Source organism: Tachypleus tridentatus, chromosome 1 (genome assembly GCF_004210375.1).
Source record: "Tachypleus tridentatus isolate NWPU-2018 chromosome 1, ASM421037v1, whole genome shotgun sequence".
Taxonomy (NCBI): Eukaryota; Metazoa; Arthropoda; class Merostomata; order Xiphosura; family Limulidae; genus Tachypleus; species Tachypleus tridentatus.
Window position 1 is genome coordinate 4037184 of NC_134825.1, and position 22611 is coordinate 4059794.

General features: G+C 34.0%; 1 protein-coding gene across 2 annotated transcripts in view; it reads right to left on the reverse strand.

Moving 5' to 3' along the window:
* Window positions 1–16415, reverse strand: part of LOC143232723 (tensin-3-like) — a 262075-nt gene extending 245660 nt beyond the window's left edge. Inside the window, exon 1 of one of the 2 annotated variants that reach the window (XM_076468510.1) lies at window positions 16269–16415. In XM_076468510.1, the coding sequence (XP_076324625.1) occupies window positions 16269–16334 (66 nt within the window). In that variant the 5' untranslated portion in view covers window positions 16335–16415. The remainder of the gene's footprint in view (window positions 1–16268) is intronic. The other variant, XM_076468585.1, reaches the window with a different exon arrangement.
* Between the last annotated feature and the right edge of the window lie 6196 nt (window positions 16416–22611).

Consider the following 22611-nt stretch of genomic DNA (forward strand, 5'->3'; position numbering starts at 1 on the left):
GTGAAAGTAGCAAATAATATGATAATACTCAAACTACACAGTAGGCGCCCACAACCAGTAGAGACGTTTGATAATATATAAACTACACAGTATGCGCCCATAACTAGTACAGACGTTTGATAATATATAAACTACACGGTATGCGCTCATAACCAGTACGGAAGTTTGATAATATATAAACTACACAGTATGCGCCCATAACCAGTACAGACGTTTGACAATATATAAACTATACAGTATGCGCCCATAACCAGTACAGACGTTTGATAATATATAAACTACACAGTATGCGCCCATAACTAGTACAGACGTTTGATAATATATAAACTACACAGTATGCGCCCATAACCAGTAAATACGTTTGATAATATATAAACTACACGGTATGCGCTCATAACCAGTACGGACGTTTGATAATATATAAACTACACAGTATGCGCCCATAACCAGTAGAAACGTTTGATAATATATAAACTACACAGTATGCGCCCATAACCAGTAGAGACGTTTGATAGTATATAAACTACATGGTATGCGCCCATAACCAGTACGGACATTTGATAATATATAAACTACACAATATGCGCTCATAACTAGTATAGACGTTTGATAATATATAAACTACACAGTATGCGCCCTAACCAGTAGAGACGTTTGATAATATATAAACTACACAGTATGCGCCCATAACAAGTAGAGACGTTTGATAGTATATAAACTACACAGTATGTGCCCATAACCAGTAGAGACGTTTGATAGTATATAAACTACACAGTATGCGCCCATAATCAGTATAGACGTTTGATAATATATAAACTACACAGAATTTTCCCCTTTAACCAGTAGAGACGTTTGATAATATATAAACTACACAGTATGCGCCCATGACCAGTATAGACGTTTGATAATATATAAACTAAACAGTATGCGCTCATAACCAGTAGAGACGTTTGATAATATATAAACTACAGAGTATGCGCCCATAACCAGTACAGACGTTTGATAATATATAAACTACAGAGTATGCGCTCATAACCAGTAGAGTCGTTTGATAATATATAAACTAAAGAGTATTCGCCCACAACCAGTAGAGACGTTTGATAATATATAAACTACACAGTATGCGCCCATAACCAGTACAGTCGTTTGATAATATATAAACTAAAGAGTATTCGCCCACAACCAGTAGAGACGTTTGATAATATATAAACTACACAGTATGCGCCCATAACCAGTACAGTCGTTTGATAATATATAAACTACACAGTATGCGCCCATAACCAGTAGAGACGTTTGATAATATATATACTACACAGTATGCGCCCATAACCAGTAGAGACGTTTGATAATATATAAACTACACAGCATGCGCTGATAACCAATAGAGACGTTTGATAATATATAAACTACACAGTATGCGCCCATAACTAGTACAGACGTTTGATAATATATAAACTACACAGTATGCGCCCATAACCAGTAAATACGTTTGATAATATATAAACTACACGGTATGCGCTCATAACCAGTACGGACGTTTGATAATATATAAACTACACAGTATGCGCCCATAACCAGTAGAAACGTTTGATAATATATAAACTACACAGTATGCGCCCATAACCAGTAGAGACGTTTGATAATATATAAACTACATGGTATGCGCCCATAACCAGTACGGACATTTGATAATATATAAACTACACAATATGCGCTCATAACTAGTATAGACGTTTGATAATATATAAACTACACAGTATGCGCCCATAACCAGTATAGACGTTTGATAATATATAAACTACACAGTATGCGCCCATAACCAGTAGAGACGTTTGATAGTATATAAACTACACAGTATGTGCCCATAACCAGTAGAGACGTTTGATAATATATAAACTACACAGTATGCGCCCATAACCAGTATAGACGTTTGATAATATATAAACTACACAGAATTTTCCCCTTTAACCAGTAGAGACGTTTGATAATATATAAACTACACAGTATGCGCCCATGACCAGTATAGACGTTTGATAATATATAAACTAAACAGTATGCGCTCATAACCAGTAGAGACGTTTGATAATATATAAACTACAGAGTATGCGCCCATAACCAGTACAGACGTTTGATAATATATAAACTACAGAGTATGCGCTCATAACCAGTAGAGTCGTTTGATAATATATAAACTAAAGAGTATTCGCCCACAACCAGTAGAGACGTTTGATAATATATAAACTACACAGTATGCGCCCATAACCAGTACAGTCGTTTGATAATATATAAACTAAAGAGTATGCGCCCATAACCAGTAGAGACGTTTGATAATATATAAACTACACAGTATGCGCCCATAACCAGTACAGACGTTTGATAATATATAAACTACACAGTATGCGCCCATAACCAGTAGAGACGTTTGATAATATATAAACTACACAGTATGCGCCCATAACCAGTAGAGACCTTTGATAATATATAAACTACACAGCATGCGCTGATAACCAATAGAGACGTTTGATAATATATAAACTACACAGTATGCGCCCATAACCAGTACAGACGTTTGATAATATATAAACTACACAGTATGCGCTCATAACCAGTAGAGACGTTTGATAATATATAAACTACAGAGTATGCGCTTATAACCAGTACAGACGTCTGATAATATATAAACTTTACGGTATGCGCCCATAACCAGTACAGACGTTTGATAATATATAAACTATACAGTATGCGCCCATAACCAGTAGAGACGTTTGATAATATATAAACTATACAGTATGCGCCCATAACTAGTACAAACGTTTGATAATATATAAACTACAGAGTATGCGCCCATAACCAATACAGACATTTGATAATATATAAACTACACAGTATGCGTCCATAACCGGTACAGACGTTTGATAATATATAAACTACACAGTATGCGACCATAAACAGTACAGACGTTTGATAATATATAAACTACACAGTATGCGCTCATAACCTGTAGAGACGTTTGATAATATATAAACTACACAGTATGCGCTCATAACCAGTACAGACGTTTGATAATATATAAACTACACAGTATGCGCCCATAACCAGTACAGACGTTTGATAATATATAAACTACACAGTATGCGCCCATAACCAGTACAGACGTTTGATAATATATAAACTACACAGTATGCGCCCATAGCCAGTACAGACGTTTGATAATATATAAACTAATCAGTATGCGCTCATATCCAGTAGAGTCGTTTTATAATATATAAATTAACGGTATGCACCCATAACCAGTACAGACGTTTGATAATATATAAACTACACAGTATGTACCCATAACCAGTAGAGACGTTTGATAATATATAAACTACACAGTATGCACCCATAACCAGTAGAGACGTTTGATAATATATAAACTACACAGTATGCACCCATAACCAGTAGAGACGTTTAATAATTTATAAACTACACAGTATGCGCCCATAACCAGTACAGACGTTTGATAATATATAAGCTACTCAGTATGCGCTCATAACCAGTAAAAACGTTTGATAATATATGAACTACACAGTATGCACCCATAACCAGTAGAGACGTTTGATAACATATAAACTACACAGTATGCACCCATAACCATTAGAGACGTTTGATAATATATAAACTAAACGGTATGCGCCCATAACCAGTACAGACGTTTGATAATATATGAACTACACAGTATGCACCCATAACCAGTAGAGACGTTTGATAACATATAAACTACACAGTATGCGCCCATAACCAGTACAGACGTTTGATAATATGTAAAGTACATGGTATGCGCCCATAACCAGTACACAACTAGGGTTCATCAGGCCAGCTGGGTTCCGGCTGACATAATAGTGGTAGGAACGCTGTGTATATCATCAACTATGATATAAATATGGAAATTATAGGCTTATTATATGTAATAAAAATAAATCTGCACAGTGGTTTTATATGAGTTCCGGTTATTTCTTTGTTTTAAACACGTCTATTTAAATTATAGTAAGTGCAGTAATCATGGTAATTCTCGTTAAATAATAAGTAATGATTATATATTCTCCCGCTCAGGGTTGACGCCAGCCCACTTAAGACCCAAAAAAGGAATATTCTTGTCTTCTCACATCCCCCCTAAAACACAGAAAATATAAAGAAAACACAGCAACAGATATTTGTTAAAAAGTACTCACTAGTTACGTCAGAGTCTTCATCAAATCGTGCACGACTGCAGTTAGAAACCAATCAGTTCTGCGCACCTCACGTGGGCCTGACTGAAAATTGTCTTGTTGTCACTGAGTGACGTGTGTTTAGATCTATTTAATTAATCGAAAATACTTTATTTCTCTCGAATTAGCAGAATACTAAAAGAGGCAAAAGTCAACGGTTTGGTATAAAAATACAAAATAAAATCGAGGGCGTGTGAGTTGCTCAGAACCCTAAGCAACTGTTTAGTCTATCTTTAACGCCCCACCGCGAGCTCGTCTACTTAATTTGTATGTTATAAACAGACTTTGATTAAAACACGTGGAGAGTAGAGATCAGCTAAGAACTTTTGTGGCACAGCTTTAAGCACGCTGGAATATATTCAGCAAGATATAACAAATAACTCAACCAGGTATATATATATATATATATATACAACAACTAAGAACCTACTTTTGTGGCACAGCTTTAAGCACGCTGGAATATATTCTGCAAGATGTAACAAATAACTTAACGAGGTATATATATATACAAGTTTTCAGTTGCGGTGATAGAGAAAATCATGCTTTATCCTACAAGTAATATGCAATTTGATGAAACTGAGTTTCGCCTTCAGCTGTTTCGGTCCATTAAACCTGATGTCATCGTGAATACTCTGCAGTATGCTTATTATATTACAGTATATGGTTTTGTAAACTCTATTTCCGCCAAAGGTAATCACGTAATCAGTTTCGGCTCCCGAAAACATAAACGTTTAAGCTCAACATACGCCGCTTAGCAATTTTCTCTACAATAATTACAAGAAACTTATTAAGAACCGATACAAAACGCTGTCTTGCTCTGTGCATGGTAGTGCTAATTAACCACAGTTAGAGTTAATTAGATAAACTACGAATATTGTACAACGCCCAACCCTTTAGGGTTACTAGCCCTGTGAGGTCTGTAATAAAGAACCTCCTAGTGGTAGTTTGAACCAAGCTCAATTGATTAGAAAGTTAGTTCGTTAGTTTCGTGTTCTGATTAGTTATATGTCACATGAACATATAGTAATTGACGGTTCTAGTCACAACAGAGAAATTTAAAATGTAGGCTTACTGCAGTGTTTGAATTAGTTCTCTACTGTTAACGCTAAGTTTTTATGATGAGATGTTAAACTAGTGTTTCAAAAATATGTTATTGTCAGGGATATAACTTTCTATTACTCTTATTGGATGAAGCACATTGAAAAGACAAGGTGTGACTTATTGGTTAGCGTGCTTGACCTGGAAAATTCGAGGTTTTCTGACTTGGGTTCCGTTGCTGCAAAAACACGCTCCACATTTAAGGATAGTGGCTGGACTATATTAGAGACAGTCCTGATACTTGGTCAGACAAGATAGTTTACAATAAAGCTCTGTGTTAAAATTAGCAAACTGAAGCCATTAAAATAGTTTAATCTTAATTATGTATGAAGTCAAGTAAAACGTAACTTTTCCTTCAACTTTATTCAGATAAGACAAACTTACCCTGTAACAACGGTCTGGTAAAACGGAAGTTAACCTGTAACAACTAAAGTAATTTTAACCAGTAAAACATAGTAAGATAAAACAAACTTAACTTGTAACAAAAGTAAGAAAAATTTAGCATTTAACAACAGTCAGATAAAACAGAAGTTAACCTGTAAAAACAATCAGATAAAACATAAGTTAACCTGTAACAACAGTCAGATAAAACAGAAGTTAACCTGTAAAAACAGTCAAATAAAACAGAAGTTAACCTGTAACAACAGTCAGATAAAACAGAAGTTAACCTGTAAAAACAATCAGATAAAACAGAAGTTAATCTGTAACAACAGTTAGATAAAACAGAAGTAAACCTGTAAAAACAATCAGATAAAACAAACGCTAATCTATAACAACAATCAATTAAAACGAAAGATGACCTGCAACAGCACGATAAAGTAAAATGGAAGTTAACCAGTAATTATATATTCATATAAACCTAATGTTTCAGAATTATAGACCGAATACGAATCAACTGATTAACGTTCACTCAACTGTCGTCCTGTCTGAAACTGTTTATTCCATTTGGGCCCGGCATGGCCAGGTGGGTTAAGACGTGCGACTCGTAATCCGAGGGTCGCGGGTTCGCATCCCCGTCGCGCCAAACATGCTCGCCCTTTCAGCCATTGGGGCGTTATAATGTGACGGTCAATCCCACTATTCGTTGGTAAAAGAGTAGCCCAAGAGTTGGCGGTGGGTGGTGATGACTAGCTGCCTTCCCTCTAGTCTTACACTGCTAAATTAGGGATGGCTAGCACAGATAGCCCTCGAGTAGCTTTGTGCGAAGTTCCAAAAAAAACAAAATAAAAAACAAATAAACTGCCCTTTTTGTTGAGATTTCCTATTCTGTTATTATAAAATAAATGCACCTTATGAATTTATTTTTATGTTTTTTTAATTGAAAAAATAAGATTGTATCTTTGCAACTAAAAAATATACTTTACCTGTCTAAAGTTTTCAGCTCATACATATACAGTATTCCCTCGCTATTCGCGGGGCTTACGTTCTTTATCCCCCGCGAATAGCGAAAAACCGCGAATATTGGATGCAGTTTTAAAACTTCTATGTATGAGATTATATACGGTACTAAATGCTTCCCAGACACTTTCTAAAGACACTCTTACTCATTAATACAGTAATAATGTAGTAACATTGCATGCAGTCATGTATTTCACTAATGTAGTAATGATAATGTAAACACATTTTAATTTTGTACTGCAACAATATTTTAATCAAAAAGAAACGTAAGTGCAGGAGGACAGTAACACCGCATAGTGTATTACTGTACCGTAAAGTCATTTTCTATGCGTACAACACATGTATTAGAATTGACAGAAAGTGGAACAAATTTAAAGGCAAACTTAGACAGATAAATACAGTACGCACAGTTCAGGTAATAATAATACAGTACAGTACAATTCAGTAATATTTGTTCGATAAAGACGTCAATCGATAAAACTGCTTGAGAGAGTAAATACAGACATACCATCGAAAAGCGCTTTTAGTCTCTATGACCTACAAAAACCCGGTTTACCGAGCATTCGTTTTTATGACGTTATGACGCTAGCCCGGTATACCGGCATACGATGCGATAGGGTTAAGAGCCTAACCCGCGAATATGCGGGGCCGCGAATGGGGAACCGCGAATAGGTGACGGTATACTGTATCGGTTTTCTTAACTATAACGCTAATGCCATAAAGAAAAAGTCTCTCTGTAGTTTCTGTCTGAACAAAGCACTTCCTAGTACATTTAATAAGGTTATTGTTATACCGAAGATGGTCCGGACCACTAAAATAACTATAGATTACCAACAATTATCCCCTCTTCCAACAGAAACGGTAAACTTGAGGTAAAATTCTGGGTTCGATGTCTGCGGAGGCCACAGCCATTGTAGCTTTGAGCTTAACAAAGAAGAAATGAAGATACACTTATTTTTCCTATCCATATTCATGTTTTATTATTTTTAATTTCGCGCAAAGCTACTCGAGGGCTATCTGCGCTAGCCGTCCCTAATTTAACAGTGTAAGACTACAGGGTAGGCAGCTAGTCATCACCACCCATCGCCAACTCTTGGGCTACTCTTTCACCAACGAATAGTAGGATTGATCGTAACGTTATAACGCCCCAATGGCTGAAAGCGCGAACATGTTTGGTGTGACGGGAATTCGAACCCGCGACCCACAGATTAAAAGTCGAGCGTCTTAACCACCTGATCATGCCGAGGCATTCATGTTGTTTTAAAGGTTATTTCAAATTTCGCTCAAAACTACTCCAATCCTATTTGAGCTGGCCGTCACAAATTTTGAAAAGATTGTCTGTAGAAAATACTGGTAGTCAACTCTTAACTACTAGGCACTCTTTTACTAACGAATATTGGACTTGACAGTCACGTTATAAGGCCTCCAAGACTGAAAGGACAAGTACGTTCGTGAAAGGATTGTAACGAAGTTTTAAACAGAAATACTTTTGTTGAACACTTTCAAAGAGTGCTCTTATCTGTAAATAAACGACATTCTGAAAATAATTTCTTTATTGCTCGTAAAAATAAGGAAATTATTATTTTTAATCATAAATTTTGGGCAAGAGAAATTATGTTCTGAACCAAATGGGTTGGAAGTGGTCTAGTAACCATGGGACCGTGGGCGCATTATAGAAGAGACAACAAAATTCCACTACAGAGTCATACCAGACAAGAGTAGCTTAAACGTCGGCGGTGGGTGTTGGTGAAAAATTGTTTCCTTCTAGGCTATCACTTCACAGTTAGACAACCGGCCCTAAAAAAACAAACATTTAAAAGTCGATGTAGAAACTCGTTCCTTCTCTAAACCACACGCATTGACAAGCAGCATATCCATAGACTTTCAACGCCAGGAACCAGGTTTCGATACCTGTGTTGGGCAAAGCACAGATAGTTTATTGTGTAGTTTTTGTGCTTAATTACTAAGAAAAAAACTCTCTCTTACTTTGTGGCGTAAACGTTCTGAAACAAACTGAACCAAGACTTTCTTGGCTTCCTCTATTCTGGAGAAAAAACAACAAAGTTTTACAGTTTTTTTAATTCTCCATCGCGATATTTTTAGACAAATTCGTGACGAATGTGTTAGGCTTATCAGACTTTACCAAAGGTAACTTCATAAACAAGTACTTCGCTCTTATTAATTTTTATTCGTATCTTTTGTAGCCATTTATACAAAAATAGTAGAAAATGAAACGCTTTTTTCAATAATGTAAACATAACCGACAAAGATATTAACAATATTCATGTCTCATTCAGTCAAATTATTGAGACCGTTTTCGAACGTTTGGACATCTTGGGCAGATTTTTCTAAGCGGTGTACATCTCTTCCCCAAATATCTGTTAATAATTGACTAGTAAAATATCAGAGAGAATGTAGCCAGTAATAATCATCACCCAATGCTGACTCTTGGGCTACTCTTTTATCAACGGATAGTGAGATTTACCGTAACATTATAACTCATACATGGCTGGGAGAACAAGCATATTCGAGCAGACTGTGTGTGGAGTGTCAAGTCTTCGTTTATACTAGTTATTTATATTAATATAGCACACCAATCTCTTATTATACAATATAAAAATGTTACGATAGTTTCTATAGCAACATTGTGTATACTTTAGTATACTTCATCCCTTTAGTGAAAAACCATCCTGACTATGAGTTCACTCTGAACAAAGAGGGGCCTGGCTTGATGATTAGGGAGCTTGACTCGCTCTCTTAGGGTCGTAGGTTCGAATCTCGTAGATTAATATTCTTGTCCTTTTAACCGCGTGGGTGTCATAATATGAAAGTCAATCACAATTTTCATTGGTAAAAGAGTAGCCCAGGAGTTGGCTGTATATTAACTTACTGTCTTCTAGTCTATCAGTGCCAACTGAGAGACGGTTAGAGCAAATAGCTCTGTTTTAAATTTCCGCGAAATTCAAAATAAATTGAAAGCAAAGATCTTTGGCTTGCGTACTTAGGGTCTGATGATGTTTTGCAACTGAGGCTTAAGTACTGTATATAAAACAATGAGGTAACTAATATTCTAGAAAGAAAGACATCCTCTCTGCACGCTAAAACAAAGCTATGTTTCTTATATAGATGAATAATATACAATAAATAAATGACACAAACAAAAGAAAAAAACACCAATTACTAGAACCAACTTTTGATGATGTATAGAACATGTGAACTGAATTTTGTTAATGTTTTTAATCCTATAGGGCATAGATCGAATAAAATAAGATTTTTGTTATCGGAATTTATTTCTTCAGTCTATGTGAAACTTGTGAATTTATTAACATTTATAATATTATTAAACATTGAATGAATCTCACTTAACCACTAACTAGTCATAATGTATTTATTATGACAACAATGTGCCTCGACCGTAGTTTAGAATCGGGACACGTTGTAAAAAAAAACCCCAAAAAAACGGCTATAACGTTCTTTTGTTGTCGTTTTCTTTTCTTCCACTATGGACAGAAACGATTGGACAATGAAATATTTTGATTAGAGCGTCCTCTTTTATCTTTTATAACGACAATGTTTGTTTCACAGTAGGTGGGTTAGTGAGACATTCAGAGACGTAAAGGAAAGTTTCGTCGGCTGCTACTGAATTGCCCAATAGGGGGCTTATTCTTTGATTCAGGCGTTATTTTCATGGCAAAGTAGGCGTGAAAAATCTTCTTTCTTATAATTTCCACTCTGTTTATTACAGTACTTTACAACGTGATTCCAATAGCTCTAAAGTTTGTTTTTTTTAACGCCTCCCGCTGTGCAGTATAAGTCCTTCGAATTTACTTTAAAAGAGGATGAGCTTCGGCAGCTGCAATATAAACTTAGATAAAAAGTGTGGGATAAAACGCTTGAGTAAGAAAAGTTAACAAAAGTCGACTCATTAAAATATATTCTCAAACCAGATGGTCTGAAGTCAAAGTAAACATTTTTTTAATAGTAATTTCCAAGTAGCAAACACTCTTTATTTGTCCTGTTGGATTTCGTGCAAAGCTACTCGAGGGCTATTTGCGTTAGCTGTCCCTAATTTAGAAGTGATAGTCGAGAGAAAGGGTTGCTAGTCAACACCACGCACTGCTTTCTCTTAGGACACTTTTTACTAAAAAGAGGTGGAACTGACTGTCGTATTATAGTGTCCCCACGATTGAAAGGATGAGCACGTTCAGTGACGGGATTCGAACTAGCGACCCGTAGGTTGCGAATCGAGTGTCTTAACCACCAGGAGGTGTAAGACTCAACAAACATAGAGTATCATCAAATCTCTCTCTCGATGCACTAATACTTTAATGAATTTGTTTTCCATTCCAGATTAAAGAAATAGATGGACAAACTAATATATAAAAAGACAGTACAATCAAATAATATCACGTTTATTTATTTATAGGTAGAACCACCGACCGATATAGTCAGATTTCAGAGAATAAATTTTAAAACTTTTTTCACACTTCAGACAGGTACCACCTCCTCCTTGTTGCAGCACTGGATACTGCATTAATTTATTATTTTAACGTTAGAAACATACATATTATTTTCAGACAGGTACCACCTCCTCCTTGTTGCAGCACTGGATACTGCATTAATTTATTATTTTAACGTTAGAAACATACATATTATTTTCAGACAGGTACCACCTCCTCCTTGTTACAGCACTGGATAATGCATTAATTTATTATTTTAACGTTAGAAACATACATATTATTTTCAGACAGGTACCACCTCCTCCTTGTTGCAGCACTGGATACTGCATTAATTTATTATTTTAACGTTAGAAACATACATATTATTTTCAGACAGGTACCACCTCCTCCTTGTTGCAGCACTGGATACTGCATTAATTTATTATTTTAACGTTAGAAACATACATATTATTTTCAGACAGGTACCACCTCCTCCTTGTTACAGCACTGGATAATGCATTAATTTATTATTTTAACGTTAGAAACATACATATTATTTTCAGACAGGTACCACCTCCTCCTTGTTGTAGCACTGGATACTGCATTAATTTATTATTTTAACGTTAGAAACATACATATTATTCTTTATTATAAATGTGAGAAGTATACGTATTGGAGATTATCAGATCCTTTATTTGAAAAAATAAAAGGTTTCCAAAACTGAATTTTAATCCTGTCCTAAAGACATTTTAAATTAATTTCATTATATTATTTACCTTTTGAAACATATATTGTTTTTTGTTTTCTTTTATTTTAGCACAAAGTTATAGTATCCGAAAAGGAAATCGAACGCCAACGTGATCATTATATTAGAACAAGAAAAGTAACCATAATCTAATTTTTGAACAAAAAACGTAACCATAATCTAGTTTTTGTATTTTGATGCTGAGGAGCGTCCGTGATATTTTAAAGCCATTTATATAGAAAACCATTTAAATGTATCTGTACATATATATTTATATACACATTTTTTTTTCAGCCGCGGCATAACGGTTGATAGAACGGCTCTGACTTTTTTTTTCAGGTATAAACATTGAACTCACAGCCTCCTGACTGACTTGAGATCTAATTACTTGTTTAGTATATAAATCTAATATATAAATTGTGACCTTGTTTAATATTTATACTTTTCGCAAGACTTAATCCATTTATATAAGCACACGTTCAGTTCACGAGTAGACTTGTGAAACGAAGAACTAAAGCTCCATCCGGGTTTCGTTTCCCTCTACGTACGGACATGTAAATCATAACACTGATAATACATCTACTGTATTTATGCCACACCTAAATCACAACCTTCTTAATGAGAGAATGTTTATCACTGTAGAAATAACAACTTAGATATTTTAGTATTGCTTGTTTATTCATCCAATCGATTATCAGGAATCTTATTCAGTTTTTAACCAACCTATAATCATAATTACATTAGATGTTTGTGTAATTTGGATTTCGTATCACTATACCATTCACCCCCAAATAATAGATACGTACTACATCACAGGTAAGACTTTGCCCTCACGTGTTATGATAAAGAAGTGTCCGCCATTTTGTTTAAAACCTTATAATCTTACAAAATTTTAAATATCCAGGTTTATAAGCCTAAAATTTCCATACAAAAATGTTCAATAGCGGACATATTTGTTAATAACTTACAGAAACACAGAACTGCAATTTACATGTTAGATAAAGAAAAAAAATTTATTATTAAATAAACATTATACTTTTATTTTAACTTTAAAATGTTAATAAACATCGTTGTTCAACAGGTAACAATATTTTCGATGTCATTCACGACCTGACTTTACGAGATTTTCCCAATTAATTCAACTATTTCGAAAGAACTTTAACAGGTCCACAGTAGGGCCTGGGATGGCCTAGCGCGTAAGGCGTGCGACTCGTAATCCGAGGGTCGCGGGTTCGTGCCCGCGTCGCGCCAAACATGCTCCCCCTCCCAGCCGTGGGGGCGTTATAATGTGACGGTCAATCCCACTATTCGTTGGTAAAAGAGTAGCCCAAGAGTTGGCGGTGGGTGGTGATGACAGTAATTACCCACGCGATACCTCCACCCCCTCAATTATAAATGAAGTTGCAGAATATTGATCAGAATAACCTATTACTAAAATCTTTAATACAAGAAAAATACAGCTATGACTCATTAAAAACAAACATATGATGTTTTCAAGCCAGTGGTGTAGACAAGTTTTTACAAACAATAACTAGGTATTTGTTCCCTCTTTCTAACCCCCCCTAGTGCAACAATCCATTTCCTTTATAAATAGGCCCGACATGGCCAGGTGGTTACGGCGCTCAACTCGTAATCTGAGGGTCGCGGGTTCGAATTCCGTCACACCAAACATATCCGTCCTTTCAGCCGTGGGGGTGTTACACTTTACGGTCAATCCCACTATTCGTTGGTAAAAGAGTAGCCCAAGAGTTGGCGGTGGGTGGTGATGACTAGCTGCCTTCCCTCTAGTCTTACACTGCTAAATTAGGGTGGCTAACGCAGATAGCCCTCGAGTAGCTTTGTGCGAAATTAAAAAACAAACAAAATCCAACCTTTACAATTGTTCCGTTTTCTTCTCCTCTTACCACCTCTACTGCAACAATCCACCCTACTTCAACAATCCACCTCTACTGCAACAATCCACCCTACTTCAACAATCCACTTCTACTGCAACAATTAATTTCCATTATAAATCAATAATCTTCCATTACTAATGTAAATAATTTAACTAAAAATGAATTCCGTGGCATTCTTCTTTAAAAAAACAAAAACCACATGAATGAAATTATTTCTCTCTTAACTCAATGAAATATAACACGTGCTATTGCTATTACAAAACAAGGAAAAAATGAGCTGCTTCCACGAAACTAATAAAAACTCTTTTCTTGGTGTTTATTTTCTATATCGTCTATTTAACAAATCATAACTTAATGATTTTCATTTATGCTAATGCAAGTATAACTTATTTATATATAAGTTAACGAAATGTCATTATGTTGATAACCACTTTATATGTAAAAACGGCTCGTTTGGCTTGAGAATATTTTGTTTTTTACGTAGAGGAGTGAACAACGTTTCGACCTTCTTCGTCATCGTCAGGTTCACAAAAGGTTTGTGAAAACGAGCCGTTTTTTGCATATATATTTCTCTAGAAGTGGGTTTTCTCGATATCACTGATAACTACTTTATTTACAGAGTGTTGGTTTCTAGTTAACACACAACTTACGCAGAAACGTCATCTTTACATATGAAAAAAATATCACTTGTGTCGTGCGTGTTTAGTAAACATACTTTATACGTGTGGTACTTTAGTTATGGAATACAACTTACAACTTGTTATTTCAGTTACTGCAGTATAACAAAATCCGCTAATCCAGCTACTGAATATAAATATAAATAACAAGTTGCTCTTTTAATTACTGAAATATAATCCAATACAATAATTTAGCTTATGAATATAATTGCATGCAAGTTGTTATTTTATCTACTGAGATATAACCTGATCCACTAATTTATTTAAAGAATATATTATACAGCATACTTTTATTTTAACTGTGGATAAAAAAATTTGTGTTCTATTTTAGCTATTGAAATATAATGCAGCTGTTTCTTGTTTTATCACAGCTAATATATTTCACGTTTCAATTATTTTAACAAAATAAAATACACTTCGCGTTGTAATTATTTTACAATTTAGGTACATTTTGTTTGTTTGGAATTAAGCTCAAAGCTGCACGATGGGCTATTTGTGCTCTGCTCACCACAAAAAAAACCCCAAAATAATGCATTTTTGTGATAACTGTAAGTATGATCGTACAGTAGTCTAATATATACTGTAAGTACAATTGTACAGTAGTCCAATGTATACATTGTTGAGTTGTTTGATCTTGAACACTTGTTAAAATGGTCTACATTAAAAAAGTAAAGGTATCTGGGAGTATGGACCACAAGTTTCAGCCGAGAAATTAAAGAATGGCTGTTGATTAAAAAGTGTTTATGTTTTTATAGCAAAGCCACATCGGGCTATCTGGTGAGTCCACCAAAGGGAATCGAACCCCTGATTTTAACGTTGTAAATCTGTAGACTTACCGATTTACCTGCGGGGAACAACGTCTTAATAGTTCCTGCTTTTCTTATATCATGTCTGTTGATGGTGTTTTTTTGGGGGGGAGGGCTTATAAAACCATTTTGGTGTTAAGTTCACAAAAACATTTATTTTCTGTTATTTAAAAGAGGAAAAAAAATTATGTTATTCAGACAGAACTTTCTTGTAAGATACCGACACTAATCAGAGTAATTCTGAGTGTTATATACATATATTAGTTTCCAGTACACAGTCACGTACATCACTTGTTAGGTGTCGTGATACGTCTTCCACTGACAACCTGGAAGCTAAAAATAGCAACAATGATTACCAGAGCTTACGGTTCATCCATCAATCGTGTGAAAGTAAACCAAATTACAAAGTTACTAAGAGGTCGGAGATGTTTTTGTGTGTTATATAGATCCATCAGGGTCAGAGATGTTCTTCTCAGAGATCCATAAAAACTATACAAACGACACAAAAGCTAAAGCAGTTGTACAAGGAATGGCAAAATTTCCGAACAAATAAATACAAAGTTGTTTCGAGTCTTATAATTAGTTGGTGTAGTCATCTGTTATGTCTTTGTTGTCAATCATTGTCAATTCAGAAGGTTCGTATTGTCGTCAGGCTTGTAATCTGAAATGTCTGGACGCCCAAAGAACACTGATTTACTTTCCTTTTTAATGTAAACACGTATTTCTTTTTCACTCTCTGTCTTAGGAAAGTGGGAGAAAAGGTACGTTACTGTTGGCTTGTGACGTGTAAGGCTAAGTTTATTTACTAAAATGTCTTCGACAAGCCTACCTCTAAACAGCGTAAATATTCACGTTTTGTTTATCTTTAGCTTACAAGAAAAGGCTAATGCGTAAAAACAAATCCATCAGACATTACATTAATTTAACGCATTAGTAAACATACAAAGTAAACAAGATACTTACGTGACGATAACAAATATCGTTTGGCACGATAGGCCTACCACTGGAACACCAACAAGAGCTGAACATCTCTCTTCACTACAACAGGATAGTCAAAACTGTTACTTAAGCATAAGTTTCTTGCTGTGTCCTTATCTCCGAAATCCTTCACATCAAAGTTGCCAAATAAAAAAGTCTTGTTTGTTAACCCTAGTTACTCAGCTACAAATTTTTGCGCACCCACAACTAAACATCGTTCATAGATAAAACAGTTTTACTTAGAATACATATCATAAATGCCCATTATTTGATCATTTATTTTAAATAATTAATTGCCATTTGCGATTGAAGCGCACTCTTTTCTTTCCTTGTCTCTTTATGTTGTCAGTTACTTTTGGCTGTAAAATGTTTCTTTGGACGTGAAAACATATTATCCAATCAGATGTTATAACGTAGTCCTCGATAAAGAAGGAACGTCTGGCTAAGGAATTGGAATAATAAAGGTTATGATTGATATTAATTTGAGATGTTATGTAAGACTCAGCACTAATATAAAATACTAATGACACTTGTTCACGTAAAATGAATCTTTCATTCTCTTTTTATGGGACAAGTTTGTTATTTCACCCTTAGTTTAAAACAGAAGAGAAGAGACTTATTAAACATCATGTCACTTAGTATAGTTTAAAACAGAAAAGAAGAGACTTATTAAACATCATGTCACTTAGTATAGTTTAAAACAGAAAAGAAGAGACTTATTAAACATCATGTCACTTAGTAGAGTTTAAAACAAAACAGAAGAGACTTATTAAACATCATGTCACTTAGTACAATTTAAAACAGAACAGAAGAGACTTATTAAACATCATGTCACTTAGTACAATTTAAAACAAAAGAGACTTCTTAAACATCATGTCACTTAGTACAGTTTAAAACAAAACAGCAGCGGCCACTTACACATTATATCACTTTCATTCTTTTTTGTTTCTGTAAACAAATGTTGTTTATAACGGGACAGCTGCGATTGTTCAAACCTCAATAGAAACGAAAGTCGCGACAAGCAATAAAGTAAGTTTTCAAGATAGCTAAAGTTGCTGAATAGAAATGTCTTGTAGCATTCATTCCAGTAATCACATTGAAGTTTGACAACTTAACCGTCCTGACACGATCCTTCATAATCAAAATAGGTCACAGATCGAACAAACTTTAGTCCACTGCAACAGATGACCACCAAACGTTTCCACCTGTCTACACGATAAATTCTGCAGCTCTGAATGCGGCCTGAATCCGTGAATGAGTTATACACTGCCACGTGACAATTAAGGCGACTGAGGGCGCAGTTGCTGTTAGTTATTAGAAATCTCCACTGTTCTGTTAGTTATTAGAAATCTCCACTATTCTGTTAGTTATTAGAAATCTCCACTGTTCTGTTAGTTATTAGAAATCTCCACTGTTCTGTTAGTTATTAGAAATCTCCACTGTTCTGTTAGTTATTAGAAATCTCCATTATTCTGTTAGTTATTAGAAATCTCCACTATTCTGTTAGTTATTAGAAATCTCCACTCTCAACTGTTCTGTTAGTTATTAGAAATCTCCACTGTTCTGTTAGTTATTAGAAATCTCCACTATTCTGTTAGTTATTAGAAATCTCCACTGTTCTGTTATTATTAGAAATCTCCACTGTTATGTTAGTTATTAAAAATCTCCACTGTTCTGTTATTATTAGAAATCTCCACTATTCTGTTAGTTATTAGAAATCTCCACTGTTCTGTTAGTTATTAGAAATCTCCACTATTCTGTTAGTTATTAGAAATCTCCACTGTTCTGTTAGTTATTAGAAATCTCCACTGTTCTGTTAGTTATTAGAAATCTCCACTGTTCTGTTAGTTATTAGAAATCTCCACTGTTCTGTTAGTTATTAGAAATCTCCACTGTTCTGTTAGTTATTAGAAATCTCCACTACTCTCTTCTGTTAGTTATTAGAAATCTCCACTGTTCTGTTAGTTATTAGAAATCTCCACTGTTCTGTTTATTAGAAATCTGTTATTAGAAATTCCACTGTTCTGTTAGTTATTAGAAATCTCCAATTATTAGAAATCTCACTGTTCTGTTAGTTATTAGAAATCTCCACTACTGAAATCTCTTCTTAGTTATTAGAAATCTCCACAATTCTGTTAGTTATTAGAAATCTCCACTATTCTGTTAGTTATTAAAAATCTCTACTGTTCTGTTAGTTATTATTAAATCTCTGTTAGTTATTAGAAATCTCCACTATTCTGTTAGTTATTAGAAATCTCCACTATTATGTTAGTTATTAGAAATCTCCACTGTTCTGTTAGTTATTAGAAATCTCCTGTTCTGTTAGTTACTCCACTGTTCTGTTAGTTATTAGAAATCTCCACTATTCTGTTAGTTATTAGTCTCCACTGTTCTGTTAGTTATTAGAAATCTCCACTGTTCTGTTAGTTATTAGAAATCTCCACTGTTCTGTTAGTTATTAGAAATCTCCACTGTTCTGTTAGTTATTAGAAATCTCCACTGTTCTGTTAGTTATTAGAAATCTCCACTATTCTGTTAGTTATTAGAAATCTCCACTGTTCTGTTAGTTATTAGAAATCTCCACTGTTCTGTTAGTTATTAGAAATCTCCACTATTCTGTTAGTTATTAGAAATCTCCACTGTTCTGTTAGTTATTAGAAATCTCCACTGTTCTGTTAGTTATTAGAAATTACTGTTAGTTATTAAAATCTCCACTGTTCTGTTAGTTATTAGAAATCTCCACTGTTCTGTTAGTTATTAGAAATCTCCACTGTTCTGTTAGTTATTAGAAATCTCCACTGTTCTGTTAGTTATTAGAAATCTCCACTGTTCTGTTAGTTATTAGAAATCTCCACTGTTCTGTTAGTTATTAGAAATCTCCACTGTTCTGTTAGTTATTAGAAATCTCCACTGTTCTGTTATTATTAGAAATCTCCTGTTATGTTAGTTATTAAAAATCTCCACTGTTCTGTTATTATTAGAAATCTCCACTATTCTGTTAGTTATTAGAAATCTCCACTGTTCTGTTAGTTATTAGAATTATCTCCACTGTTCTGTTAGTTATTAGAAATCTCCACTGTTCTCCACTGTTCTGTTAGTTATTAGAAATCTCCACTGTTCTGTTAGTTATTAGAAATCTCCACTGTTCTGTTAGTTATTAGAAATCTCCACTGTTCTTTTTGTTATTAGAAATTTTCACTGTTTTATTAGTTATTAGAAATCTCCACTGTTCTGTTAGTTATTAGAAATCTCCACTGTTCTGTTAGTTATTAGAAATCTCCACTGTTCTGTTAGTTATTAGAAATCTCCACTATTCTGTTAGTTATTAGAAATCTCCACTGTTCTGTTAGTTATTTCTGAAATCTCCACTGTTCTGTTAGTTATTAGAAATCTCCACTATTCTGTTAGTTATTAGAAATCTCCACTGTTCTGTTAGTTATTAGTTAGTTAAATCTCCACTGTTCTGTTAGTTATTCCACTGTTCTGTTAGTTATAGAAATCTCCACTATTCTGTTAGTTATTAGAAATCTCCACTATTCTGTTAGTTATTAGAAATCTCCACTGTTCTGTTAGTTATTAGAAATCTCCACTGTTCTGTTAGTTATTAGAAATCTCCACTGTTCTGTTAGTTATTTAGAAAAATCTCCACTATTCTGTTAGTTATTAGAAATCTCCACTGTTCTGTTAGTTATTAGAAATCTCCACTGTTCTGTTAGTTATTAGAAATCTCCACTGTTCTGTTAGTTATTAGAAATCTCCACTATTATGTTAGTTATTAGAAATCTCCACTGTTCTGTTAGTTATTAGAAATCTCCACTATTCTGTTAGTTATTAGAAATCTCCACTGTTCTGTTAGTTATTAGAAATCTCCACTGTTCTGTTAGTTATTAGAAATCTCACTAGAAATTCTGTTCTGTTATTAGAAATCTCCACTATTCTATTTGTTATTAAAAATTTACACTATTATGTTATATATTAAAAATCTTCGCCATTATGTTAGTTATTAGGAATCTCTTCTGTTCTGTTAGTTATTAAAAATCTCCACTGTTCTGTTAGTTATTAGAAATCTCCACTGTTCTTTTAGTTATTAGAAATCTTCACTGTTCTGTTAGTTATTAGAAATCTCCACTGTTCTGTTAGTTATTAGAAATCTCCACTGTTCTGTTAGTTATTAGAAATCTCCACTGTTCTGTTAGTTATTAGAAATCTCCACTATTCTGTTAGTTATTAGAAATCTCCACTGTTCTGTTAGTTATTAGAAATCTCCACTGTTCTGTTAGTTATTATTAGAAATCTCCACTGTTCTGTTAGTTATTAGAAATCTCCACTATTCTCTTAGTTATTAGAAATCTCCACTGTTCTGTTAGTTATTAGAAATCTCCACTGTTCTGTTAGTTATTAGAAATCTCCACTGTTCTGTTAGTTATTAGAAATCTCCACTGTTCTGTTAGTTATTAGAAATCTCCACTGTTCTGTTAGTTATTAGAAATCTCCACTGTTCTGTTAGTTATTAGAAATCTCCACTATTCTGTTAGTTATTAGAAATCTCCACTATTCTGTTATTATTAGAAATCTCCACTATTATGTTAGTTATTAGAAATCTCCACTGTTCTGTTAGTTATTAGAAATCTCCACTGTTAGTTAGTTATTAGAAATCTCCACTGTTCTATTAGTTATTAGAAATCTCCACTGTTCTGTTAAATCTCCACTATTCTGTTATTATTAGAAATCTCCACTGTTCTGTTAGTTATTAGAAATCTGTTCATTGTTCTTTGTTAGTTATTAGGAATCTCCTCTGTTCTGTTAGTTATTAGAAATCTCCACTGTTCTGTTAGTTATTAGAAATCTCCACTGTTCTGTTAGTTATTAGAAATCTCCACTGTTCTGTTAGTTATTAGAAATCTCCACTGTTCTGTTAGTTATTAGAAATCTCCACTGTTCTTTAGTTAGTTATTAGAAATCTCCACTGTTCTGTTAGTTATTAGAAATCTCTACTGTTCTGTTAGTTATTAGAAATCTCCACTGTTCTGTTAGTTATTAGAAATCTCCACTGTTCTGTTAGTTATTAGAAATCTCCACTGTTCTGTTAGTTATTAGAAATCTCCACTATTCTGTTAGTTATTAGAAATCTCCACTGTTCTGTTAGTTATTAGAAATCTCCACTGTTCTGTTAGTTATTAGAAATCTCCACTATTCTGTTAGTTATTAGAAATCTCCACTGAAATTCTGTTCTGTTGTTATTAGAAATCTCCACTATTCTGTTAGTTATTAGAAATCTCCACTATTCTGTTAGTTATTAGAAATCTCCACTGTTCTGTTAGTTATTAGAAATCTCCACTATTCTGTTAGTTATTAGAAATCTCCACTATTCTGTTAGTTATTAGAAATCTCCACTGTTCTGTTAGTTATTAGAAATCTCCACTGTTCTGTTAGTTATTAGAAATCTCCACTATTCTGTTAGTTATTAGAAATCTCCACTGTTCTGTTAGTTATTAGAAATCTCCACTGTTCTGTTAGTTATTAGAAATCTCCACTGTTCTGTTAGTTATTAGAAATCTCCACTGTTCTGTTAGTTATTAGAAATCTCCACTGTTCTGTTAGTTATTAGAAATCTCCACTGTTCTGTTAGTTATTAGAAATCTCCACTGTTCTGTTAGTTATTAGAAATCTCCACTATTCTGTTAGTTATTAGAAATCTCCACTGTTCTGTTAGTTATTAGAAATCTCCACTGTTCTGTTAGTTATTAGAAATCTCCACTGTTCTGTTTGTTATTAGAAATTTTCACTGTTTTATTAGTTATTAGAAATCTCCACTGTTCTGTTAGTTATTAGAAATCTCCACTGTTAGTTATTAGAAATCTCCACTCTGTTAGTTATTAGAAATCTCACTCTTCTGTTAGTTATTAGAAATCTCCACTGTTCTGTTAGTTATTAGAAATCTCCACTGTTCTGTTAGTTATTAGAAATCTCCACTGTTCTGTTAGTTATTAGAAATCTCCACTGTTCTGTTAGTTATTAGAAATCTCCACTGTTTTCTGTTAGTTATTAGAAATCTCCACTGTTCTGTTATTTATTAGAAATCTCCACTGTTCTGTTAGTTATTAGAAATCTCCACTATTCTGTTAGTTATTAGAAATCTCCTGTTACTGTTCTGTTAGTTATTAGAAATCTCCACTGTTCTGTTAGTTATTAGAAATCTCCACTGTTCTGTTAGTTATTAGAAATCTCCACTATTTATGTTAGTTATTAGAAATCTCCACTGTTCTCCACTGTTCTGTTAGTTATTAGAAATCTCCACTATTCTGTTAGTTATTAGAAATCTCCACTG